This window comes from Syngnathus typhle, linkage group LG14 (genome assembly GCF_033458585.1).
Source record: "Syngnathus typhle isolate RoL2023-S1 ecotype Sweden linkage group LG14, RoL_Styp_1.0, whole genome shotgun sequence".
Lineage (NCBI taxonomy): Eukaryota > Metazoa > Chordata > Actinopteri > Syngnathiformes > Syngnathidae > Syngnathus > Syngnathus typhle.
Genome location: NC_083751.1, coordinates 6,378,927 through 6,401,783, shown reverse-complemented (window position 1 = coordinate 6,401,783; position 22,857 = coordinate 6,378,927). Strand labels below are relative to the sequence as shown.

Genomic DNA, 22,857 nt, shown 5'->3' with positions numbered 1-22,857 from the left:
AATAATAAACACAACTGGGACTTTCAAGAACTCACATTCTTTCGGGACAGTTGTCCGGGCGGTCCAGGTATCCTCCGTCCATGACAAATTTGAGAACTTGCTCATTGGACAGACCCTGGTACGGCTGTTCCGCTAGCGTGTTGATTTCCCACAGCACAACGCCGAACGACCTGCGAGAGCAAGAAAAGGCCTCAGAATGCGTCGATGAGCGCTGTGAGATGTGCCCGTGGGTGGGCCAGCTCGCCTACCAGCAGTCGGAGTGGGCGGTGAAGACTCCGTCCTTCAGAGACTCTGGAGCCATCCACCTGACGGGAAGCAGACCCTTCCCTCCTTTACGGTAGTAGTCAGTCTCGTAGATGTCTCGCGTCATACCAAAGTCTGAGATGGACGGAAAGGTGAAAATTGAGTGCAGTGAGCTATTAGGTAATGTAACAGTCACATTATTAGGTACACTTGGATATCCAATACAATACAACTGAAGTTTTGTTGCCTTATTTAGATGCTTAGACAATTTCAGAAACACAATTTGAATCGGAAAGAAAAAAAAAAAAGTGGATCAGTACCTCCAATCTTGACGGTGAAATCATCTGCTACCATGCAGTTTCTGGCTGCCAGGTCCCTGTGCACAAACTTCTTGGCGTTGAGGTAGGCCATGCCGTCTGCGATTTCCGCAGCCATCTGGATCATCTCCTTCAGGGTAGGTGGAGGACGGCCGGTGGGGTTGTTCTAACACACAGGAATACGATTTTTTTTTACCTATGTGGTGGACTGTTTGTATCGGCTAATCGTTTGCAAACAGCGCCAACCTCAGAGTCTGGCCTGAGACCTCGCAGATAGCTCTTGAGATCACCGTGTGTCATTAGCTCCATCACCACTAGGGTGGGCTGACCCTTGGACACAACACCTAAGAGGCGTACCTATTAAAAAAAAAATATACAAATCATAAAAAAATCACATATTAAAAACAACTTCAATCATGAACCTTGGACCTGATTATCTGAGCCAGCAGGAGTAAAGATATAAAAGAACGTCAGGACATATGGCAAGGCAGTAAAACAGCTATTACAAGTGGGATTGTTTGTTTTGGAAGTCATATTGTGAGTCAGTATGGTCGCGTCAACACAACAAGACAGTCATGAATCTCTGAGTAATGAGGGCTTATGCTGGTCGGAAAGCGTGGGGGGTTATTACCACATGGTGACAGCTGAAGGCCTTCATGACGGACGCCTCGTTGAGGAACTCAATTCTCTCTCGCAGACTGGCCGATTCGTTTACGGTCTTGACGGCCACTCGGGTGTCCGGGTCACCTTTGACGATGTCCTTGGCGATTCCTTCGTAGACCATGCCGAAGGAGCCCTGACCCAGTTCCCCGAGCACTGCGATCTTCTCCCGCGGTACTTCCCACTCATCTGGAACATAAACTACACAAAATGGTGGAGTTGTGAGGAGCCATCTAACCCCCTCCTCCTCGCAGTTTGTTATGACGCGTCTTACCATCATTGGCACTGAGGTACTCCGGGTTTGAGGAGGCAATGAGAGGTCCAGTTGGGCCTTCTGTCTGCCTGTAACAGATCCAAACACAGTAGTGTCACACACTGAGAATTTTTTTGAGAAGTTGCGCAACACTGCCTCAATGAAGAGCATGTCCTAAGGTCCTAAAGCTACTGCAACACTTACTTTTTCTTAAAGACCACAAAGACGGCCCCTCCCACGAGCAACAGCAGGATGAGGCAGATGATTGGGCCGATGACGACCCCAATTATACCCGGATCCTCTGTAAATCACATACAAGGCTTCGGTCAGGTCAAAGCAACTGAAGGCAAATTTCGGCTAATAAAGGTTTTACTCCCTGGGGCAGTCACATAAAATGAACCCATTCAAATAATTTAGTGGTTACATTTCATCAAATTTGACATCATAGTATTTCACCTTAACGTGGCTATACAGAAAATCAATAAAAGCATTTCGGAACATCCCCAGTGCACGGCAGGATTTTAATTCAGCCTTACTGTTGGGCATGACGAAGTAGGCGGTTTCTGTGAAAGAGCCGTTTCCTGCCAAGGAGGTGGCGCGGACCCTTACGCTGTAGTTCCCAGGGTGTACGAGCGACAGCTTGGTACCGCCAGACTTGAGGTACGCGGGACGAGAAACGCAAGCTGTGTGAACCTGGAGTAACAAATCAAAGTCAGGAAAACAAAAATATGTACGGTTGTGTGGTGAGGTTTTAACGGTGCAGCACATCTTTTAATTTCATCATGTGCCACTATTGTGTCCAAAAAAAATCATAATCATTTTACAGGTGCGAGATGCATTGCAGAGTGCAGTGCAGGTGAGATGCCTATCCATCCCTTTGCCTGCATTCTAGTCTTCCTGCCTGCCTCTGTCGCTATGGTAACAGCAGCGACTGGCTCCTGCACGCACGCGGTCGCACCATGAATAGCAATGCAAGTCGAATTCACACATTTACGCCACACAAATAAATATATGCAAACATGAACTGCAGAAGTAGCAATCCTGCGGTTTTATAAACAAATATTTTTTGTTCCTCTTCTGCTAGTTCTTGCTATCTGACGACAGCGGGGCATTGTAACACAAGCGGTGCTGACCTCGGTCTCCCCAACCTTGCGGTAAAAGACTTCATAGAGGATGATGAGACCGTTTGGAGAGACGGGAGCCTTCCACTTAATAAACACAGAGGCAGGCTCGCCGTTCATTAAATCGTGGGACACCAGGCCTGGGATGTCATCTGCTTTCTCTGTCAGACCATGAAGAAGAAAACAGATTATATTCCTTGCACGCTTTGCAAGCCGCCTGCTGATCAAGTCCGTAAAACGGCTTGTTTGTATTTAAACAAAGATGGATTCACCTTCCGGCATGGTTCTCGCACTGATAAGAGTGGCCATGCTGCAGCGCTTGAGGTCTGTGGGATGGTTGCAAGCCATGATCTCAATCTTATAACTGGTGAAGTGTTGCAGATTGGAGATGACGGTTGATTCTTTTGAAAAGACTTTCAGTTCAACCTGTGCGGGGAGGAAATTCAAATGTGACCATTATTAATTACAAAGTCGCTTTATTTTCAAACAGTAAAAGGCAGCGTTTGAGACCTTAGCTCCCTCCTCGTCCTCGTCTTTCGGTGTGGCTTTAGAACCGTTAGGAACGCTGGCGAGTGTTGGAAGAAGGAAAGGCATTTCGGTGGCGTTGGCCACGCCCACTGAACGGCGCCGACGAGCAGGTCTGGGAGAAAAAAATAAAAAACCAGACAGAGCACTTACAAACTACCTCCACTAGGTGGTATTCATGAGCCAACATCCACTTCCAGACATTTCCGCAGCAGTGGACTGACTTCTACTAAAGCATCATTGACTATTCTGTACTTTTCTTGCCAAGAGTTCAGAGCTGCAAGGTTGAGTTAAAAGCTGCTCAAGTGGGAGAAAAACATCCTGCATCCCCTTGCGTGATGAAAAAGGGAAACACGGAGAGGTCTTTGCGCACCGTGTTGCATGACACTGACCTATTACAGTCCCGCTGAGGTTAGCTTCACTGACTGTGTGTGTCCGAATAGCCGTTTGCATGACTGCACGCCTGACTGGCGTGAATGATAACGGCCTCAGTAATCATCCCCGTAGGGAATCCGCAACGGAGTGTGTGTGTGTGTTTCAAGTGGGCACTTGGGCCTCCACCTCCCACCCACTGTCCGACCCGGAACAAAAAACGAGTCCACACTGTCGACGCTTGTGAAATGTACCTGCTCTCGAAAACTTCATTGTGCAGGTAGTTCTCAAAGGTCTTGCGATACTCAATCTCCTCTTGTTCCTTCTTGAGCTGGATGTCCGTCTTGGGGCAAGCGCAACACTTGCCCCCTATGTTGGGCTCGTCCGTGTGGTTCCACTTCTGCTCGTCGTCGCTATCCAAGTGGGTCGGGGTCCGGGACGGCAGCTTCATTCCTGTACAAGGACCGAAGATGTTTACAAGCGTGGGAAAAAAACGAAACAGATTTGTCAAGAAATGTCAACGTGGTCGGATAGCGACCTTGCAGACAGTAGTCGAACTTGTAGAGGTCGCTGTCCTCGGGTTGCTTGCGGCAGATGACCCGGTAGTGGGTGATGTTGCCGTTGGGATTGGTGGGAGGCTTCCACTTGAGGATGATTTGGGAGGAGGAGTTGGAGGAGGAGATGGGATCCAGAGGGCCTGACGGCACTGAGGAAGATTGATGGAGACAAACGTTAGGGCACGACATTCTAGAAACGTCCGGCTCGATCAGTCATTGATTTTTTTTGCCCCTCTGTCATTGCTGTACAAAGGTAACCTGCCGGGTTTTTGTCCACTAACGTCACTATGGAGCAATGATTTGAATGAGTCAGTCTTTTGTTTGCACAGTTGTGTGCAAATGACGATCGTGGCATTTCTGCCAAGTGTTCCACTCGGTTCGACTGATCAGCAGTCGGCAGCGGACACAGTAGCCGTTAAAATGTTGCAAGAAAGCATCTTGCTACAATGAGAGATGTTGCGCAACCACAATTCCTGGTCATATTTGAGTTACCATTTTTTTGTCGTGCATGAAGTTCACTCATCGATTCCAAATTTGTGTGTGGCTCAAAAGTAACTCACTGGAAGCATCGGTGCGGACATAGATGATCTCGCTCTTGGCCCCGTGAACCTGATGCTCGTCAGACGCGGACAGTTGGGTCTTCACCATGATGGCGTACTGGGTCCACGGCTTGAGGGGTCGGATCAAATGACCCGGCTCGCTCTGCTCCTTGTTGTCGGGAACGCGGGCTGGCGGGTCAACGTCGGCGATCACCCAGCTGTTAGAACCGCACGCGTCTTGCCCGTCGAACTCCGTCACGTTCTTGTACGGCCTAGAAGACACGAGGAAGCAACATGACGGAAACGTCCTCGGTGAATGATAAAAATTAGCCTTGTGTCAGATGCTTACGCTTCTTTGTAGAGAACCATAAAGCCCAACAAGTCTCTGAAATCTAACGGCCAAAATGGCTCCCACTTGACTAAAATCTTATTTGACGCCGCCTTGATGAATGTGAATTTCAGCAGCTTGGTTTCACCTGGAAGAGATAAAGCAGCATGTATCTTTGATTTAAAACACAAAGTTCCTAATTTGTGACATATTTCGGCGTGTATCTGCTCAAACAGAGCCTAATAAAAAAAATCCTGCAAACTCACAGGAGGCTTGGTCCCCATTGGTGCGCACTGCAATGTCATTTTTCTGGTTGCGCTTGATGGTGCCCGTCACCTCCTCCATTTTACTGATTTCAGACATGCACAGTTTGGAGTTATAGTGGAAGAAAGTGCGGCCGTGCTGGATGGTCAGGTTATGCTTGGACCAGTCCCACAGCTCACGCAGATTTTGGTTGTCCAGTGCATAGAAGGCATAGATGCTGGAAGAGATGCATAAATGCATGAGTTACAGTAGGGGGAGGTGGGGGAGGGAAAAAAAAAACGAGAAGACTTACTCTCCCTCGAGATGCTCCCCCCTGATGGTGTGTAGTTTACGAAGGAAGGAGAGGGACACGAGAGCGTAGGCTCTGCGAACCGTTAGGTAGCCCGTGATCTCCTCAATCTGGCCCAAACTAGCTTCCAGCTCAGCCGCTATGTTATCTGCAGAGTCAAAAAAAAGATGGCGGTCAGCCACTGAGCTCCTAAACAATATTTTCTAAAACCAGTGAAATCCTGTACTCACGCCCGCCGCGAATCTTGATGATCATGTTGCCTTGGAAAACGGTACAGCCTTTCAAAGCTTGCGCGGAGGTGACGGAATCGATGGTTTTATTCCCCACGCAAAGTTTGGGACAAAGGCCTGCGCATGGCGAGCATGTCAACCTGCGTAGAGTGAGAGGAGCGTCAATAAAAACATCAGCATCCTAATGAGGGCAGCACTTACTGACATGATAGCGCTCGATAGCGATCAATATAGACAAGCAAGGACGTTTTGTGCATTTCCTCCAAAATGGATTACTGTGCTCGATACGTTTCAGAGCTGCCATTTGGGCATTTTAGTCACAATTATTCCAAAAGGAGGACCAGACTAAAAATGAAATGTTGAGAGAAAAATGTGGTAAATGTTTCAGTCTGGAACAAATCAATTCGAACTACCTCCTATGGGAAAATAGTTTTGTGATGCTAACTAAAATGTTAGTCAGTGTTCTACCTCAAAAGATTTATTTTGGTATTCATTCATAACTTTTGCTTTTTAAAATGAATCTATTAGGATACCATTGCCAAACTGAACTGCGCTTTTGTTTTAGAAAAGGAATGGGATGACAGTCAACGTGACTGGATTAGTGTTAGGATAAAAAAAAAGATGTTGCGCCTGAGGTCGACAAAACAACTAAGCTGTTTTTTGAACACTGAAAGCAAAAACCACAAATGGCCAAAGTGTGCAGACTGATTGGACATAGAATGGGAGATGACCAAACGGAATGAAGCAGGAATGTGTTGGAAGCGGGAATGACACAGCACTTCCATCCCAACAAGGCCCAGAGTGTTCAGAGCTATTCAAAGCACCTTTTTACACTGCCTGTAAAAGACAGAAATGTTCCATCTTAAATAATATGTAATAGGTAGTAGTAGTTTACATGTACACTTTAATTTAAAATACATCTCAAATGTGCAATTATACTGAAAACATTTTCCACTTAAATTGCATAGAAAACTATGCAGGTGATTTTGTCATGAATCAAATCTTTGTTAATACTCCTTTTTTAAATATTTTATTAATATTTTGCTGCAGTTGTGCTTTCTAAGCAAAGCTAAGTTGAGTTGATGTATTTCTGTGTTTATTTTTTTCTTCACATAAGTATTAAATGATGGTTAAATAATTCACTGTAAATTAGAATAACAACAGTAATGTGAAGAATTTATACTCAATGTTCTTCATTTCCTGTATTTAGTTGATTAAATAATTGGTTAATTGAATTATTGTAGTAAGCAAAATCTACAATTTGCTTTTAAAAATTATTTGAATTTTTGACAAATAATTAGTTGATTTAATTTTTTAAAAAATGAGGATTTTTTATTTTTTTCATCAGTGGCATGGCCCTTGTGTCCATTGAAAAAAAAATCACAAGGCAGAGGTTAGTTGAACAAGATATAACCAAAATACACCAAACACAATGATTAAATAGTAAATATTTAAAGGTCAATATACTCCATGAGACTGTTTTGGTTTTCTTGAACAGTGAAGGATACAGGAGCGATGCTCCTCATCCTCCACACACACACAAACACATATGGATGCAGAAACAAAAGAAAGTGAGACACAATCTCGAGTCCCCAACGAACGTTTAGTTTATCTGAGATGTGCGAGCGACGTTCTCTCACTGCAAACACGTCTTTCCCCACGTAATCACATACACGCGCATTGGGAAAGGAGGTCATCATAATGCCGCCTTTCAGGAGACTCATTCACAAAAGGCAAGCTTCATCGAAGGACCAGTCTGCACACACACACACACACATGCATGCATGCACAACCGCACAGAGGATAACGTTTCATTCACAAATGAGCCCTCTCAAAAGAAACATAATCCTGCTCTTTACTTCTGACTAAAGACATGACAGCTTTACCTCTAAAGTTCTGCCTCGAATTTAAACTCCAGTATTTTAGACTTCTACCACCAGACCGCTATCTCCATGACCTTTGCTCTTATAAATGTAACAAGTCTGGCCATAAAAATGAGAGATGCCGCTTACGGCGAACAAAGGATGCTAAGGGGTTTTTAAGGAATGTGGACACTAATTGCCCTTTAATATTAAGTTCATGCAAATGTTATTAGCAAGTCATTTCCCTGGGAAGCACACAGAAGAAGACAAAATTCAATGGGACGATGGAAGTCATGTGGGGATCATGCCCGAGTGGCTCAAATGGCCCATTATAGTTTCATGAATCCTTAAAAAAGGAATTTCCGCCACTGTTTCCGCTTACGACTTATTAGTAAGTGGAAACACTATGTAATAATTGCGACTAAACAACGGTAGGAGGCCAATCTCTGGTATTTTCTTCCACCCTCCCCTTTCCACACACGGAAAATCATATATTCAGCTCCTTCAGAAGTAACGCTCTAGTTGCGATGTAGAAAGAGAAAACGTTTTGGCTCGTTGCAGTGAAAAACACAGACACACAGGCAGACAGCAAGCTCGGGCCGAAGAGCGGCTCTTAAAGGGACAGTGTTTATCTGTCCGGTTGAACCCGGTGACTTGGGCAACGGTGTCTGGTGGAAGCATCTGGAAAAGTGCATGCAGGTCTGGCGGAAGCAGATGATTTTAATATGTTATTCTTCAACTGCACTGGTTGACTTTTATCTACCTAGTGCTGGAGGTGTACGAGCAACAGAGCTCTAAAAAAGAAGTCAGAGGGAAAAAAGCAGGGAAACATTTAAAGCAGTCAGCGCAATTGCGGTGTCTCAAAAACGTTTGTCCAAGTTTTCCGGTGTCATGCTAGTTAGAAAGAATCGCCGCTGGCCATATGGATGATAGGTAGCCTGCGTTAAGTCATGTTTAATGCTGTCATTTTGGTTGCTTTCTTCTTCCTGTTTTCCCGACCGCTATTGATAAAAAAAAAATTGTGAACAAAGCACTGGATTCTTCCGTGACTGGTGTTGTGGATTTGGGTCGAACGGGTTTATGTTGGTCCACAAGACAAAGCAGAGGGAGGATAAGATGCTAACAGTATAATATGTACATTATGTTGAGAAAAATAAAACATTTTTGCGATAAAAAAAAAAAGGGAGAGGAATAAAAGGGTATAATAAAGTAAGAGGGACTCTTAATGCAAAGAAAATTGCCCACTCTCCTACACACATGGTGAAAAAAGTCATTATAGGGGGTTGAAATGTCCTTACCAGCTACTAAAAGCTCAGAGTGTTTTGTTTTCATTCCGCAAATAAAAATGTTTATGTCAACACACAACTGTGGAAAATTGTAGAAGTGCTTGCACATGGGTAATAACTTTAATTATTTAGCCACATGATAGTGATACAACACAAATACAAAGCGCTGTTTTTTGAATTCCCCTCTTCCATCTCTCCTCCTTTTCCACACCCCACTTATTTCTCTGCACGGACAAAAAAAAAAAAATCACTTCTCTTCCCACGAAAGACTCATCTTGGCCTGCCACTTGCTGCATGTCAAATTTTCCGAGCCACAAAGGGACAACTGGAGGACTTTACCCAATATGTTTTTGTATTCCTCTCCAAACCTGTGTGAATGTTTTGGAACAATTCTCCTTTTTTAGTGGCTATTCCAAATAGAAAATCCACTGATGTGCTCTTCAAAACATGCAGAATAACTAATGTCAGATCTTTTTAACAATGCAATTTGCCTCTGCGCTCACTTTTCTCCAAAAAATGTACAATAAATTGGACTACATCTGCATCGCTTATGCTGACCACAGCAACCGTCAACTCTGATTAAATCCAAAAGAATGAAAAAGAAAAAAAATAATAACATCAACCCTTTATACTTTTGCGTCACATGAAATAATCACACTTAAGCCGCCTAAGTGAACTGGTTCCAAGTCATTGAGTAATCTTTCAAACAGGAAATTAATCAGTTATTGGCAGCAAAATGACTCTGGCAGCTTCCAAAGTAAGCAATGCTTGGCCAAAAACTACAAATGTTAACACGAGGTAATTTACATTTACTAGCTAGTTGTGAGACTTTTAACTACTTTAGCGGGGAGTGGTTACTTTTACTACATCCTCACATTAAAAACAGCTTGTCACTGTTAGAAGACCTCATTTACACGTGTGATTGATTCACAATGATGATTATGTTGGTAATGGTGCGTTTATGACGGCAATAATTTGACGTTAAAGCAGTGCTTCTCAATTATTTTCTGTTACGCCCCCCCCTAGCAAGAAGAAAACTATTCGCGCCCCCCCTCCCCACCGTGACTATCCTAACTTGTCTTGTAAATCGTAAAATGTTGCACTGTCGCAAACGTGACAGAAGTAACAATGAGAGCGCCACTGCCCCCTGCTGTAGTAAACGCGCAATTACACTTTATTCTAGTACTGCCAAAAAAAAAGCCTGTTCCCCAGGGTCACACGCGCCCCCCCAGGAATAGCACCGCGCCCCCCAAGGGGGGCGCGCCCCACTATTTGAGAAGCACTGCGTTAAAGTGACAAACGTTTGGTTATGGCTTTTGCCAACTCTGCGGCCATCATGTCACCCTAATTAAGATGACACAATATTCAATATTTAAAAAAAAAATACTACTAAACACTTCCAGGCAGAATAAAAATCACTGGAAATATCTAGCGGTATTATGCGTAATTAGCTGTCTGAAGTAAAGATTGGTGGAGAGGCAAACATGAGGGTGATGATTTGGTCTTTACTTTTTGTCATTATTAAATTTCCTTATAATGATTTCGAGTAAACGCTCCACAAAATTAAGGGGGGGGATCGGACTTTGTGTTTGATCAGCTTCCAAATGTCATCACTGCTTGTGTGCGAGTGGAAGGGAGTGTGGCACCTGCATGAGTTGCTGGTGTTGGGCAACTGATAGCATGTGCCAGTCGCCACTATCAATAAAGTTGATGGTGGCGTGTGCATGCGTGCGTGTGTGTGTCACACATACATGGAGGAGTTTATAGGGGTGTATCCAGAAGGACACTCTTGAATGCAGGCGCCATTGTGGATGACGTATTCATAGCAACCAGAGTCCCGGCCCTGGTTCAGCCTCTTGGTCTCCTTGCATTGGTTGTGGAGCGCCTGTGAGGAGCAGCAAATATTCTTCATCTGGAAAGAAGTGCATCAGGGCTACATGGGTGAGATAGCAACAACCAACCTGACAGAAGGAGAAGCTGACACATCGCCATCCCCGAAAGACGTAGTATCCAGGGGGGCACTTTTCCAGACAGGTGTTGCCGTGCTGGAGGTTCCTGCAGGCCACACAGCTGCTGGCGTTCCCGGGCTCTGAGCAGCTGCCCAAGCACTGGTCGTGGCAGCATTGGCCCTGGAGGTTACATGCGCCGTGCTTACAGCGGTCCAGGCACACTAAAAAGAAGCAGAGGGGGGGAGAAAGAAAAAAGTGGTTGGACACTCGTGAGATTTAGTTATGTATCTGCACTGCACTCAAATATTATGGTTACCGAAAACGTCCCAAATGTATTACACGCTAAAACTAATTATTTGCATCAGCTACAATTTGCATGCAAACATGCAATTGAGTGACCACTAGATTGCTCACAGCCTGGATGAGCATCCAGCGCCATGGAGACAACTTTAATTACCTGAACATTATATGTCATTGGCTTGTGTCAAGTTTCATTTGACCTATCGGGAAACGGCGTTTGGTCCGAGAGCCAACGTGTCAATGTGATTGGATTAGCCTTCAGGTTCGACCAGTGCCCTGTAATGATCTAATAAACGGGCGGTCATTGCCTCATCTGCGGCTCAATCCAGACTCATTACATCTCATACTGGCTGCTGACCTTTCTACCAAATGTGCATACTGACTGGGTGGGAACAAAATAAGAATGCTAAGGAAATGACAACAAGGGAAGCAAGGCTCCATTTTATTCAAGTAAAGCGCCAACAGTAAACTTTTGCAAAGTTTTGGAACTTTACATATCAGCATTCATTTATTGCTCCTACAAGACGAATATTTGTTGCAGGTACTTTTGAGTTTGGACGAACAAGTCGTGAAAAATGTCTCCACTGCCAAGATCTAAGTCATATCACGAGAAGAAGCTTTGCTGTTAGATGCTGTGCAAAGAAAAACTCAGGGAATCCCAACTTTCAATATTTTATCTTCATAAAAGAATGGAGGTAAAAGTCAAAAGAGAAGAAACAAATCCAACAATTTATCAGTTTGATTTTTGTTTTGTTTCTACTCCCCATTTTCCATTTCCCCTATGTTTGCTAAACTTGGACCTTAGCCAGTTTTGACTGGGACAAAGGATTGAATCGTAACTGACCGGTGTGGTTAATTTCAGGTCAAAAGATCGTGGTTGACCTTTGAGGTCACAATTCATCCTATAGAGTTTGAAAACATTTGAACAAAAAAGAAAAGCTTGTTTAGGAGTGCGTAACACAGTAAATGAGCTATAGCACAATAGTGGCAGTGTATGCTCGCTGGCCTCTGTGGGATGCCAACTCATTGTGGCTCACATGAGCACTCATTGCCAAAGATACAGTTAGGACTCCCCCCTCCCTCTACCACACGGGAGGGCTGCCTGTTGTGCTGCCTGTGCAAAAGCAAAGGACAGATGGGGTCATGGCAGGGGAGAGAAGGCTAGAGTAAAAAAAACAACAATGAGAAAAGGAATGGGTGGTGAAGCGGAACCACGGAGCGTCTGCTGAAGTTTAAAGCAGGGGTCGCTGCAGTTTTTTTTCTTCTCTTCCTCAGCTAGAAAAGCCGCAACTTGTGCTAGACTGAGAAAAATGCTGCGCCCTCCCCGTCCCCACTGTCTGCAGTATTTGTGTACAAGCTGCGCTTGGCAATCCAGCTCCAGAGGGGACTCCATGTCGGAGTGTTGCTGGAGCCCTAGATCCACCCTCAGTCTTAGCCAATGTGTTTGCTGGATGGGGGAGGCAGCTATTCAATGGCCCCTTCCATGTCAGGCAGGAGAGACGCCCTGGGTTAACCCTGGCCTTGCTCTGGCAGGCAGGGGGCAGCGGAGTCAACAAGCTTGCAGAGACCCCCCCCGCTACCGATGAGGAATTCAAACATTGCAAGACTCGGCTTTCCTCAGAATTCATTCATGTAAGGTCATGAAATGCGTTGTCGTCTCCTGCGATATGTTAAAATCTCGACCCACCACGCACTCCTGCCGAGCTGCACAAGCTCGCCGCTATGCCAAACATGCTCGGTTCAATTCAACTCGCTCATTCATTCCTGGCCTCCTCCTCTCTGCCACAGCCTAACCCTGCACCACTATCTAACTCTCTATCTGCCTGCCTTTCTAGGCCAGTCAACCCCTCCCACTTTCATTCATACGCCTCGTTTTGTTTTTATGCTGCCTCGGATGGGGGATGGAGCGGAGAGGGAATGGCTGGGCGAATGCTTTCGCAACACTGAAATAGGGATTTCCACGGCGAGCTTTGTTGCTCATTATGGTAAACAAACATACACGTGTAAATCTGGGTGTCACGCGCTAATTTGTCCACCGACTTACCCACGTGCAGTTCCAGTAAAGGTTTTAAACCCGCTTGATCAAAGGTTTATGGTGTTTACCTTTCATCAGGCTGGCGGCAGTAAAGAGCTCCGGCTGCTCAGTCAACAGAACATGGGAAAGGCCGGACAGCCAATAGCAAGCGGCCACACAGGGCAACACTTCCTGCTCTTAACATATAAAACCGCCCCTTTAATTGGCAGTGTTGTCTGCAGGCGAAGAGCTGGGAACAATAACAAACACGTTTTTGCCCCAGAGCCATTTACTCTGGAAAACACAAGCAAGCGCACACAAACGGCTGTCCGCATACACAAAGCTGCCGGATTCACGTTTACTATATTTGGCCACGGTGGGAGTCCTAAGCTTTAAAAGCTTTGCTATAAATGCTTTGGAGACTTGATGTAAGACGTTCGCCGGGGGAGTGCGGAGAGAGACGGAAGAGGTGTAAACAAGAACATCTCGAGGAGGGGGGAGCGGGGTATACCCTCCTTGCCTAGTCTATAGAACCATTATCAAACGAAATAAAACTCCTCTTTTGAATAACTAGTGCTTAGCATCCCAAAAAAAAATGACACCCACGCTCCACTTTCTTACGCACGACTCCCAAACACGTGTCAGTCAGATGTCAGCCTATTTGTCAGCAAGTTTAACCACTATCTATGTATCATCTGGTTTATTGTCCCCAGACCAAAACAACCACACATTCCCTGCGTAGAGAGCCTCGCCTGCATTCAAACTCTTTTCCCAGCGTAGCGGCCACTCCCTCACTCAGGGTTATCGACACACAAAGAGCGACTATTATGCAAGCGACCTTCCAAACAAGGCATCCTAAGGGTGTGTGTCAAAGTTTCAATCTGTTTGAGCTGTAAAGCAAAGAAAAACATGTTGTTGTGCAGGAAATACAATGGGAATTTGATGAGTTACGATATTCTTGCTTTTTTTTTAATTGAACGGCGCGGAATTAATTTATTATGCTGAATTATTTCGACATTCAGCATTACCACATTTATCTGTCCACATTCATCCAAAAACCACTGCAGGCAGTATCAGGGGAAAAAAATGTTCACATTAGGAATAACAAGCCCTTCATGGATGTATTTAGTTATGAATAGTTTTGTTTTTCCCTTTCATATTTGGCAGACAATTGGTCCGCATAACTGCATTCATGCCGCGACCTGCCGAGTTGTTAACCTTCATGAACACCAGCGACTCATTTCTCTGTGTTGATGCTAAATCTTCCCGTTACGTAGGCCATGTCATTTGTATAATGGAAAGCAGCAACATTTGGATCACAAGTTTAACCTCAAGCCAACGTGCAAACAATAGCGCGCACTTCAAAAGGCAGATCGGTCTGACCTGGTGAAATAAACCGTGTGTGATAAGAGACACTATCAAAGTGAGGTGTAGCTTAATGGAGCGTGGCTTTTTGGCTTGGCTTTGTCTGTGTGTTCATTGATTTCCTTTTCTGTGTCTTCCTGCACACTGGTCGGCCCCGCCGGCCCATCTTGTTACCATGGAGATGATTCCAGACACAGACTGTCTGCAGTAATTAGCTATCTGCTCTCAACCTGCATTTGCTTAGATTTCCCCCTCGTCATAACGTGCGTCTTGAAAGCATCCCAAAGCTCTCTACTCCTTTCGCGTGCTGTATTTCCTTCACTCGAATCCTCCCCCTCCCTCTTGACCAACCTCCCACCGCCACCGCTGTAGTGTCTTGCCGCAGGTGACAAATCTGCTCTTCCAGAAAACCACAGCCGCTAGATCTCATTACAGACGCTAAGGGTAGAGGTAAAATCGATGCGCCGCAACGATGGCCCTCCTCGCCACTCCCTTATTCTCCTCGACCCCGACGCACATTTGTCGTCGCTAACCCGCCCTCGTCATTTCTTTCCAAAACTCTCAACCTCCCGTAGAAGCGCAATCAACACCAAAGTTTCTCTCACTGAAAAGGGAATTTCAGAAACCGAGATGTAAAGATTAACCGGCAACACTCACTTTTTCCGACCTTCTTGGCCAAGTATTGTAAACAATTGGGCCAATATCTCATTACATGATCGCAAAAGTAGTCCGATGAAGCTATTTTGAGTGAAAGAAGCTGGTCTGAAAGAACCTGCAATGCAGCGCCTAGCTGATCTATTTTATATTCACAACACCATACCGAGCAGATTTACAGAGGGAAACATAAACTGACGCGCATGTGCATTTATGAACACTGAGCTGAGCAGGTGATGCTGAGAGACTGTAGTGTTGTAACCATTAAGGAGTTGCAGAACGGAACATAAAAAGCCTGTGAATGATGGGATAATCCCAAAGAGAGCAATCAAACTTTCCTCAAAAGGAAAAAGAAAAAAAAAAAGGATTCCCAAGCATTCTAGCAGACAGATTTGTCTCCTTCCTCCATTCACCTCCAGGAAGGTCTCAGGAAGGCCGTTTATTGTCAGAGGCAGGAGGGAAACTTACCGCCATGACACGGAGAAACAATAACAAAAGGGGCTGTATATATTTCACATGTGACGCTTGAGCATCTTTGTTTTGGGCTATAGTAGGAAACCACACACTCACACGCCCTTAACCTGTGACCCCAAGACCACCACGGTAAACCCTAAGGCCAAGAACATTCATGCCTTGTAAAGCATTTAATGCGTCACTTGAAATGGGGGAGACATTTTGGTGATCTGGAAAAATCGACAGATTTTGGCTTCATTGTTCTAGACCAGGGGTGTCAAACTTATTTTTGTCGCGGGCCGCATCATAAAATTGTCAACCCAAATTAATGTATGAACATCTCATTTTGCATATATAGTACAGGCTACACAACAAACTGATGACTAACTAGTTTTCAAAACAGATGAATAAAAATTGTTCAAATATTTAAAAATGAAATATTGAAATCAAATCAAATATTTAAAAATAACAATTATTTTAAAAAAAGAATGGTAACAAAAATTGCTAACATCTCCATTTTTTAAAAAGGAAAACAATTTGAAATTGACGTGAATTCGATGCACAATTTGTCTCCGCGGTCCACCTTAAATGATGTGGCGGGCCGTATCCGGCCCCCGGGTCTTGCCTTTGACACCTGTGTTCTAGAGCAACCCTCAAACAAATGGTAATATAGTTGAACCCCAAGTCTAGCTTAATAGTTTTGCGGACTCTGAAAAGCAGCAGAAAACACAGCAAGGTTCTCTTTGTTGTTAATTTGACAAGACGGATGTGGCTGCAGGACGCCGACTCGTGCCATGCTGCCAGTCCGCCCCTCAAACAAGCCTTTGTTGATCATGCTAATGCAGCGTGCGCTGATCTAAAACCCTTCCCTAATTAAAATCTTAATTCCAATAACTGTCGGACTAAGGAGATTTGCCGCAAGCACAATGTATGAACTGCCAACAGAGAGTAAAAGGGAGATGTTTGTCTCCTTTGCGGTGCATAAACAGAAATGCTGCACTTGACGGATTTCAGCACCTCTCTCTCTTGCCGTCACATTGAGAGCACAATGATGCCTCTATGAAAGACAGACGGTCAGTGATGCAGGGCAGAGGTGATTCACAAGTGAATACAGAAATATTGAGCTTGAGGGTAGGGAGAGGGTGAAGAACCTCGGGGGAGAGGGACGAGGGCAGCAATAATTGTGCCGATCAGGCTTATCAATCTGATGTCCCATCTCACAGGGCTTGCTCCTGCAGAGCCCTCAAAACAGGATCAAATAGTCGACATCCGTGGGCTATGCCAAGTGGATTACCCTATTTTTTTTTGGACTCTGACCCGCACTTAAATTTAGGGCTGTCAATATAGCGAATATTTTATTCCATCGATTAATCGAATAATTGGATGCAATTTTATTTGCATTGCAAAGTATTAACAACATACTTCCCTGATGACTGTTTATTAAACAATTATTTTTGTTTATTTGGTATTGTTTAGTGACTAAGAAATAACAGCTCAGGAATATCGCGCTGGAAGGATTGCTGGTGATTGTTTTCCAAAGTAAAAGCAGATGTTTGCAAATGTTTTATTCGGATTAAAGACAAAAGATCAGTCTGATTTGATGAAAGACTTAAGAAATCAAATCATTTTTACTTTTGAGAGCCTGAAATCAGAAGATTTGGAGAATCTTTCGTTAGAAATGATTTAACAATGACACGATTAGGAAGATACGAGTCGATTAATTGCTGTGTTGTCAATTAATGGATTGGTCATTTTGACATCTGCTTAAAAACCCCTTTAATTTTCTCAAACGTGCGCCTTATAATCAGGTGCGCTAAAAAAGTTAGCCTTATCTGCTGTGTGTTTTCGTTAATGTGCAATAATGCGCCTTCAAACACTTTCAGTTCAACCAGCGACAACATCAACAAAGTTACCAGCACACAACGAGTCAGTAATGTCTTGCTAACACAATTCAGCTTTCAATACTTAACGGTCGTACCGGGAGTTGCTGTAAAAAATGTAACCAGTGTCTTTTTTTCATCCTTCTCCGGTTAATAAAAATTAAAAACAGATGAAAACAAACACCCTCGTGTGTCTCGATGAACGAAGCTCAATTTTAATGTGAGAGGCAACGGTGGATAATGTGGACTTTGGAAGGCGACGGGGTTAGCAGCGGGCCGGGCCCTCAATCAGCCTTCGTGCCAGACTCGGGCACATGGCATCCCCCCGGGGGCCTGATTGAAAAACAAACCCCAGCTGAGGGATTTACGCAGCGGGGTGACTGCTGGAGGAGAAGAGTCCGAGCACAAAGGACAACCCGGTTGGACTGGTGTGTGTGTGCACATACATAATACATGCACACGAGGGTATTGGGACAATAGACTTCAGGAATACAGCACATGCGTAAGGAAGGGGGGGGGGGGGCGTAGAGTGAAGAGGTCTTGCTTATCCTTTAGGGCCCAGGTGTCAACAGAGCCCCCCAGCACGCAACGTCGATGGAAGCCTAGCGCACAAAGAAAAAGCCGTTCATTGAAACACAGCAGCCAAAGGTTAAGCGGGACCTTTTGCCTTGAGGCAAGCTTTTCCTGATGTTTCCAACAATTTTGAATATTTTATATTCCCTACGAACAGAATATTGGAATTTTCTGAAAGTTACCCCGATTGGTGTTGAAAAACCATTCAGGTGGGATGGATGACGTCTGAGGTTGGGTTCTTATTTAGCGCACCATTTGTATCGCAGATGTCATTCATCGCCACACCGCATCGAACAGCCGCAGGTAAACAGCCATGCGTGTGTGTGTGTGTGTGTCTGTGTAATAAGATTTGAAAAAGTCCAAATGAGGTTGAAATCGAATCAGTGTGGACAAGAGAGGCCGGGTGGCCCCGGGGGAGAGCAGTTAACAGGAGACGACGGTAAACAGGTAGATGTGATGGATGCTATCAGCAGTCGCGCCGGGTGGCCGAGAGGCTCCGTGACATTTCTGAATGTTACTGCTTTTGTTTTTCAATGGCTGTATTTTCATACAAGCGCAAAGATTTGCAGTTCTCTCCTACATGGTGAAAACCTTCAGAAGTACTAGCAAGGATTTTTTTAATTACGGCGCGCTTGATCACTTTTACACCTTTTGCCAATGTTGAAAACGATATGTGGCAAATTAGCGTCTGATATTTGAGATCGTAATCAAAGTCTGCATTTTTAGGAAATCACATGGGATTTGGAATTGAAATATAATGCGCTTGCATATTAATCAGGTTCAATGATTTTTAATTACCTTCAAGACTTCAATGACAATAAAAAATGTTAAGTAATTTATTGCTATGGATCGTCTATAGCCGTCAACGGGAGTGAACGAGTCAAAAGGTCTTCTTACATTTTTCTTGGACAGGTTTTATGACGGCAGCCGCAAATTGGTCTTAAGATAATCAGCGGCTGCTTGATTGATTGTGTTTGACTTTAGAGGTTTTAACACAAGGTTGTTTAACTTTCATTTTTTTCTAACCTTGATTGTAAATTCAACATGTGTTCAACTTCAAATATTTCAGCACCACTAGGCTGAAGCAGGTGGGAAAAAAAAAAAAAGATCACTCAGCTAATAAAAGCAGATCCCCTCCTGGTAATTAAACTCCAACTCCGAATGTATAGCCTCGAGTGCCAGACAGTACCCTCTTACATTTAAATGTTCTGGCAAAGGAAACAGAGAGGAGTGTGGATTTTTTTTTTTTGAACAAATAAAACCTCTGATAATGTTAACGCTTCAACTACGGAAAACACTTCCTTCCAATAAAAGACACACCTGCGTCCCAACACTCCTTTTAGCCGCAAGCTTTTTCGGCCAATTAGGGAACACTCGTCTCTTTGCGGCGTCTACATGGATTGACTGAAAAGACGTCCATCTGGACGTTTCCATTCTTGCAAAGAACACAACACGTGAATTGGTGTGGCAATCGTGGTCACACTCAAGAACGTCTTATATATTTCAGTTTTTTTGTTTTTCGACATGGCTTGATGATTTGTGATCTCAATTCTTCCTCCAAGATAATTAATATAAATCTCCACAGGGATAGTTGGCATTGCGAGTCCAGTATGCGTGGTTGACGTGCATCAAGATCTTTTTTAGTTGCAACAATGCCATCACAAGACACGAGTCAGGCCCTGGAGAGAGCAGGCATGGGAAATATTAGCTTGGCTGGACGTCATTCTGTCTGGTGATGCACGGACACACACACACACACTTGTAAGGGAATAGCTCGCTTAGCTCATAGCCTATTTAAGGGCTCAGCTTTGGTGCCATTCACTGTCATCTCCCATCCATATTAGGAGGTGCAAACGTGACATTCCGACTGAGTGTCGCTTCCTAAAACAATTAGTCATACGGAGAGAACCTCCGTTAGAATTGAATTCCACTAGAGGGGTCAAATTCATCGATTAATCGACCACTTTTTTCCATAATCGAGTAATTGTTGATAAATTTTTGAAGTTTGTAATCATTTCACACAGAACAGGATGTTTTCCAAACATCTTAGACATGATTAAATAAAAATCATTAGCTTGGGATTTTTTTTTTTTTTAAATATGTCAATGATAAATTGAAGAAGGTATTGAAGAGTTTTAAATAATGTGACTTGGTATTTTCTGCGTTGTACTGTTATTACAGTACATATTAACAGACAATAAAAACGTCTGGTCTACTATTGGCCCAGGGTCTTTCCTCATTTTGGCTAAAAATATTTGACTAAATTTTCCTTGCAAGACAAGAAAATTGAATGCAATCAAATCCAAAGTTTGGTTTGCTTCTACAACATCATCATTTTATCACAATATTGCTTCTCCCACATTCAGTAGTAAGTCAAAGACTTACGTATGAAATGTGTGTCTTAAGCAAACACAAAAGCTGAAAATCCTACTTTTTGTCAGCAATCTTAGGCTCTATGTTCATTGGTTAGGACCAATCACATGGATCGGAGCTCCCTGCGCACCAATCACAGGAAGCCGGAGCAAACGCAGCCATCTTTAGTAACAGGAGCCAGGGCTGACAAGTTTGGTCTATCATTTTGAGGCCCAGAAATTCCTGCATGTCTGCATACCACAGCGTGCAAGGGGAAGGACAGGGGGGGGGGAGAAAGAGTAAAAGAAAGAGAGAGCACAAAGTGAAGGGACAGATGGGGCGGAGAGAAAAAAAAGGGGGAAAAGTGCAAAAAAGGGAGGATCAGAAGGTGGAGCCACGGGGAAGAGAAATGGAGCCCGGAAAAAAAAAAAAAAAGACAATGACGGGCATTTCATTCTTCATCTTCCTGTTTAGTGTGACCCGTTCTTCCAGACGACTGGACGCCCCAAGTTTGTTGGTGCGCTAATTAGCAGCGCCATCTCCTCATAAGGGCAACGGGATGTCAAAGGGAGTACAGGGGAAGGCTTCACTACCACCATGACTGCAGCCTTGTCCTATGCTACAAGCGCAGCTCGAGAACTGCAACCACCATTTTTTACTGCAGTCTTATAACTGTCACAGCTCCCCTACCCTCCGCGCACATACACATGGATGCATTTAGGAAAGTATTTATCACTGCACCTTTTATATCTGTCTTCCAACTTGTTGAGAGAGGGGGGTGGAGGGGGGATGTCACAAGCGGCAGCCAGTGGAATTTGTAGAATTTATGATTTGACATTAGTTTTCAGCCATGGGAGCACTCTGGTAGAGGGAGAGCATGCGGCTGGCTGCCTCCTTAAACCTCTCAAGTGCTAGTTTACATTCACAATATATGCAGTCAAGACTCGACGGACAGAAAATGATGAAGAAGGTACTTCTTCAAGTGGACGCTTCGTCAAAGAGGTGCAGCAGAGAGACCAAAGGATCCAATTGGAAAAAGAAAATGGAGACTTTTTTTCGATGGTACAATGAAGCGCATCTAACATACGTTTTATGTTGGTCTCGCTTATGTCGCAATTCTAATGTGCCGGGCGCGACGCTAACAGTGAATCAATAATGAATGATGGTTAATAAATGGTAACTGCAACGATATTGTTACTTTGTGGTTAATGTTTAGATCGCGTGTAAATACATCGCTGCGAGAGGACAATGGATTTGAACAACACTGCATTACAATGTAAAATCGAACAGAGTACAATCATTGAAAACTGGCAGCGCTATCAGATTTTTTTTTTAATATCTGTAGATATTAGTGTTTGATTTTCTTTTTACTCTATTTTATCTTGTTTTATTTATCTTAGTGTTTTCTAAAATATACTTTTTTTTATTTATTGCAAATTGATTTGAAAAAAAAAATCTAATTAATTTAATGGAATTTTCCATGCATATATACAGGATATATTGTATACTTTTTTTATCTTGAAATTAAACGACGTACCTTTTTTCTAAAAGACTATTTTTCTTCGTATCAACAGCAATTATATTTTAGAGTATCATGACTCAACAAAAAAAATCTAATTTTCTATGGGAAAATAAATCTGAATGAGGAGCATAATAGTAATAATAATAATAATAATAATAATAATAATAATAATAATAATAATAATAATAATAATAATAATAAATATATACATAGAAAAGAGTAAGACTGATTCTTTGTGAAGTGATGCCATAAACGTAAGCCAAAGGCAGACTTAAAAATAAATAACACATTTGAAATAAACTACTGGGGTTACAAGGACACATGGTGAGGATGTTATTTTTATGATATAGACGGCAGTGGAATCTGGCATGTTTTGTGTGTTTTAGTTATATATTGCTGCATAAATATGATTTGCTGTCATCATTAGTTATCAGCAGGTCTAACCTTGAATGAAGACATTATTTCTTCCAGTCTGTCAAAACGCACACACGCACGTACACACACACGCTTCAGTGGTGCAAACGAAGGTCCCATTCTCCTTCGAACACTTCTCGGTATCTGTCCTTCCCACCACCCGCATCCCAAAATGCATGACACAAATAAGGCTTGAAATGAACAGAATTGTCGGTGTGTAGCATTAGAGCCAAGGGTGAATGACTCAGTGTACTGCGAATTCTATTTATTCCTTAGACATATTCCGAGTAGGGCTGAGCTCCTTGATAAGTGCTAAGTGAGAAAAACATCTTCAATGGTTCAAGGGGAAGAAGCATTTCTTGGACATGACTTTCAGTGAAGTGAGTCGGGTTTGGAGAGAGAAGTGTGGAAAAAAAGATTTAGGCTTGGATGGAACTTCAAATAAGGAGAGGTCACATGAGGATTCAATTGAGAAAAATCAAATTTAGAAATGTCGATTTCCAGCGCTGCCTTTTGAGTGCTCACCGACGCTTTT

The 22,857-nt window shown here is 43.6% G+C and overlaps 1 protein-coding gene across 1 annotated transcript in view; it reads right to left on the bottom strand.

Moving 5' to 3' along the window:
* Positions 1 to 22,857, bottom strand: part of insrb (insulin receptor b) — a 49,547-nt gene that overhangs the window by 6,104 nt on the left and 20,586 nt on the right. Inside the window, exons 3-22 of the mRNA XM_061296471.1 lie at positions 10,808 to 11,016; positions 10,598 to 10,731; positions 5,699 to 5,838; positions 5,472 to 5,616; positions 5,182 to 5,396; positions 4,937 to 5,063; positions 4,609 to 4,859; positions 4,030 to 4,197; positions 3,746 to 3,944; positions 3,105 to 3,234; positions 2,867 to 3,020; positions 2,607 to 2,755; positions 2,010 to 2,166; positions 1,678 to 1,774; positions 1,495 to 1,562; positions 1,192 to 1,421; positions 807 to 917; positions 564 to 726; positions 249 to 378; positions 36 to 170 (exon numbers count right to left, since the gene is read on the bottom strand). Coding sequence (XP_061152455.1) covers positions 36 to 170; positions 249 to 378; positions 564 to 726; positions 807 to 917; positions 1,192 to 1,421; positions 1,495 to 1,562; positions 1,678 to 1,774; positions 2,010 to 2,166; positions 2,607 to 2,755; positions 2,867 to 3,020; positions 3,105 to 3,234; positions 3,746 to 3,944; positions 4,030 to 4,197; positions 4,609 to 4,859; positions 4,937 to 5,063; positions 5,182 to 5,396; positions 5,472 to 5,616; positions 5,699 to 5,838; positions 10,598 to 10,731; positions 10,808 to 11,016 — 3,112 coding nt within the window. The remainder of the gene's footprint in view (positions 1 to 35; positions 171 to 248; positions 379 to 563; positions 727 to 806; positions 918 to 1,191; positions 1,422 to 1,494; positions 1,563 to 1,677; positions 1,775 to 2,009; positions 2,167 to 2,606; positions 2,756 to 2,866; positions 3,021 to 3,104; positions 3,235 to 3,745; positions 3,945 to 4,029; positions 4,198 to 4,608; positions 4,860 to 4,936; positions 5,064 to 5,181; positions 5,397 to 5,471; positions 5,617 to 5,698; positions 5,839 to 10,597; positions 10,732 to 10,807; positions 11,017 to 22,857) is intronic.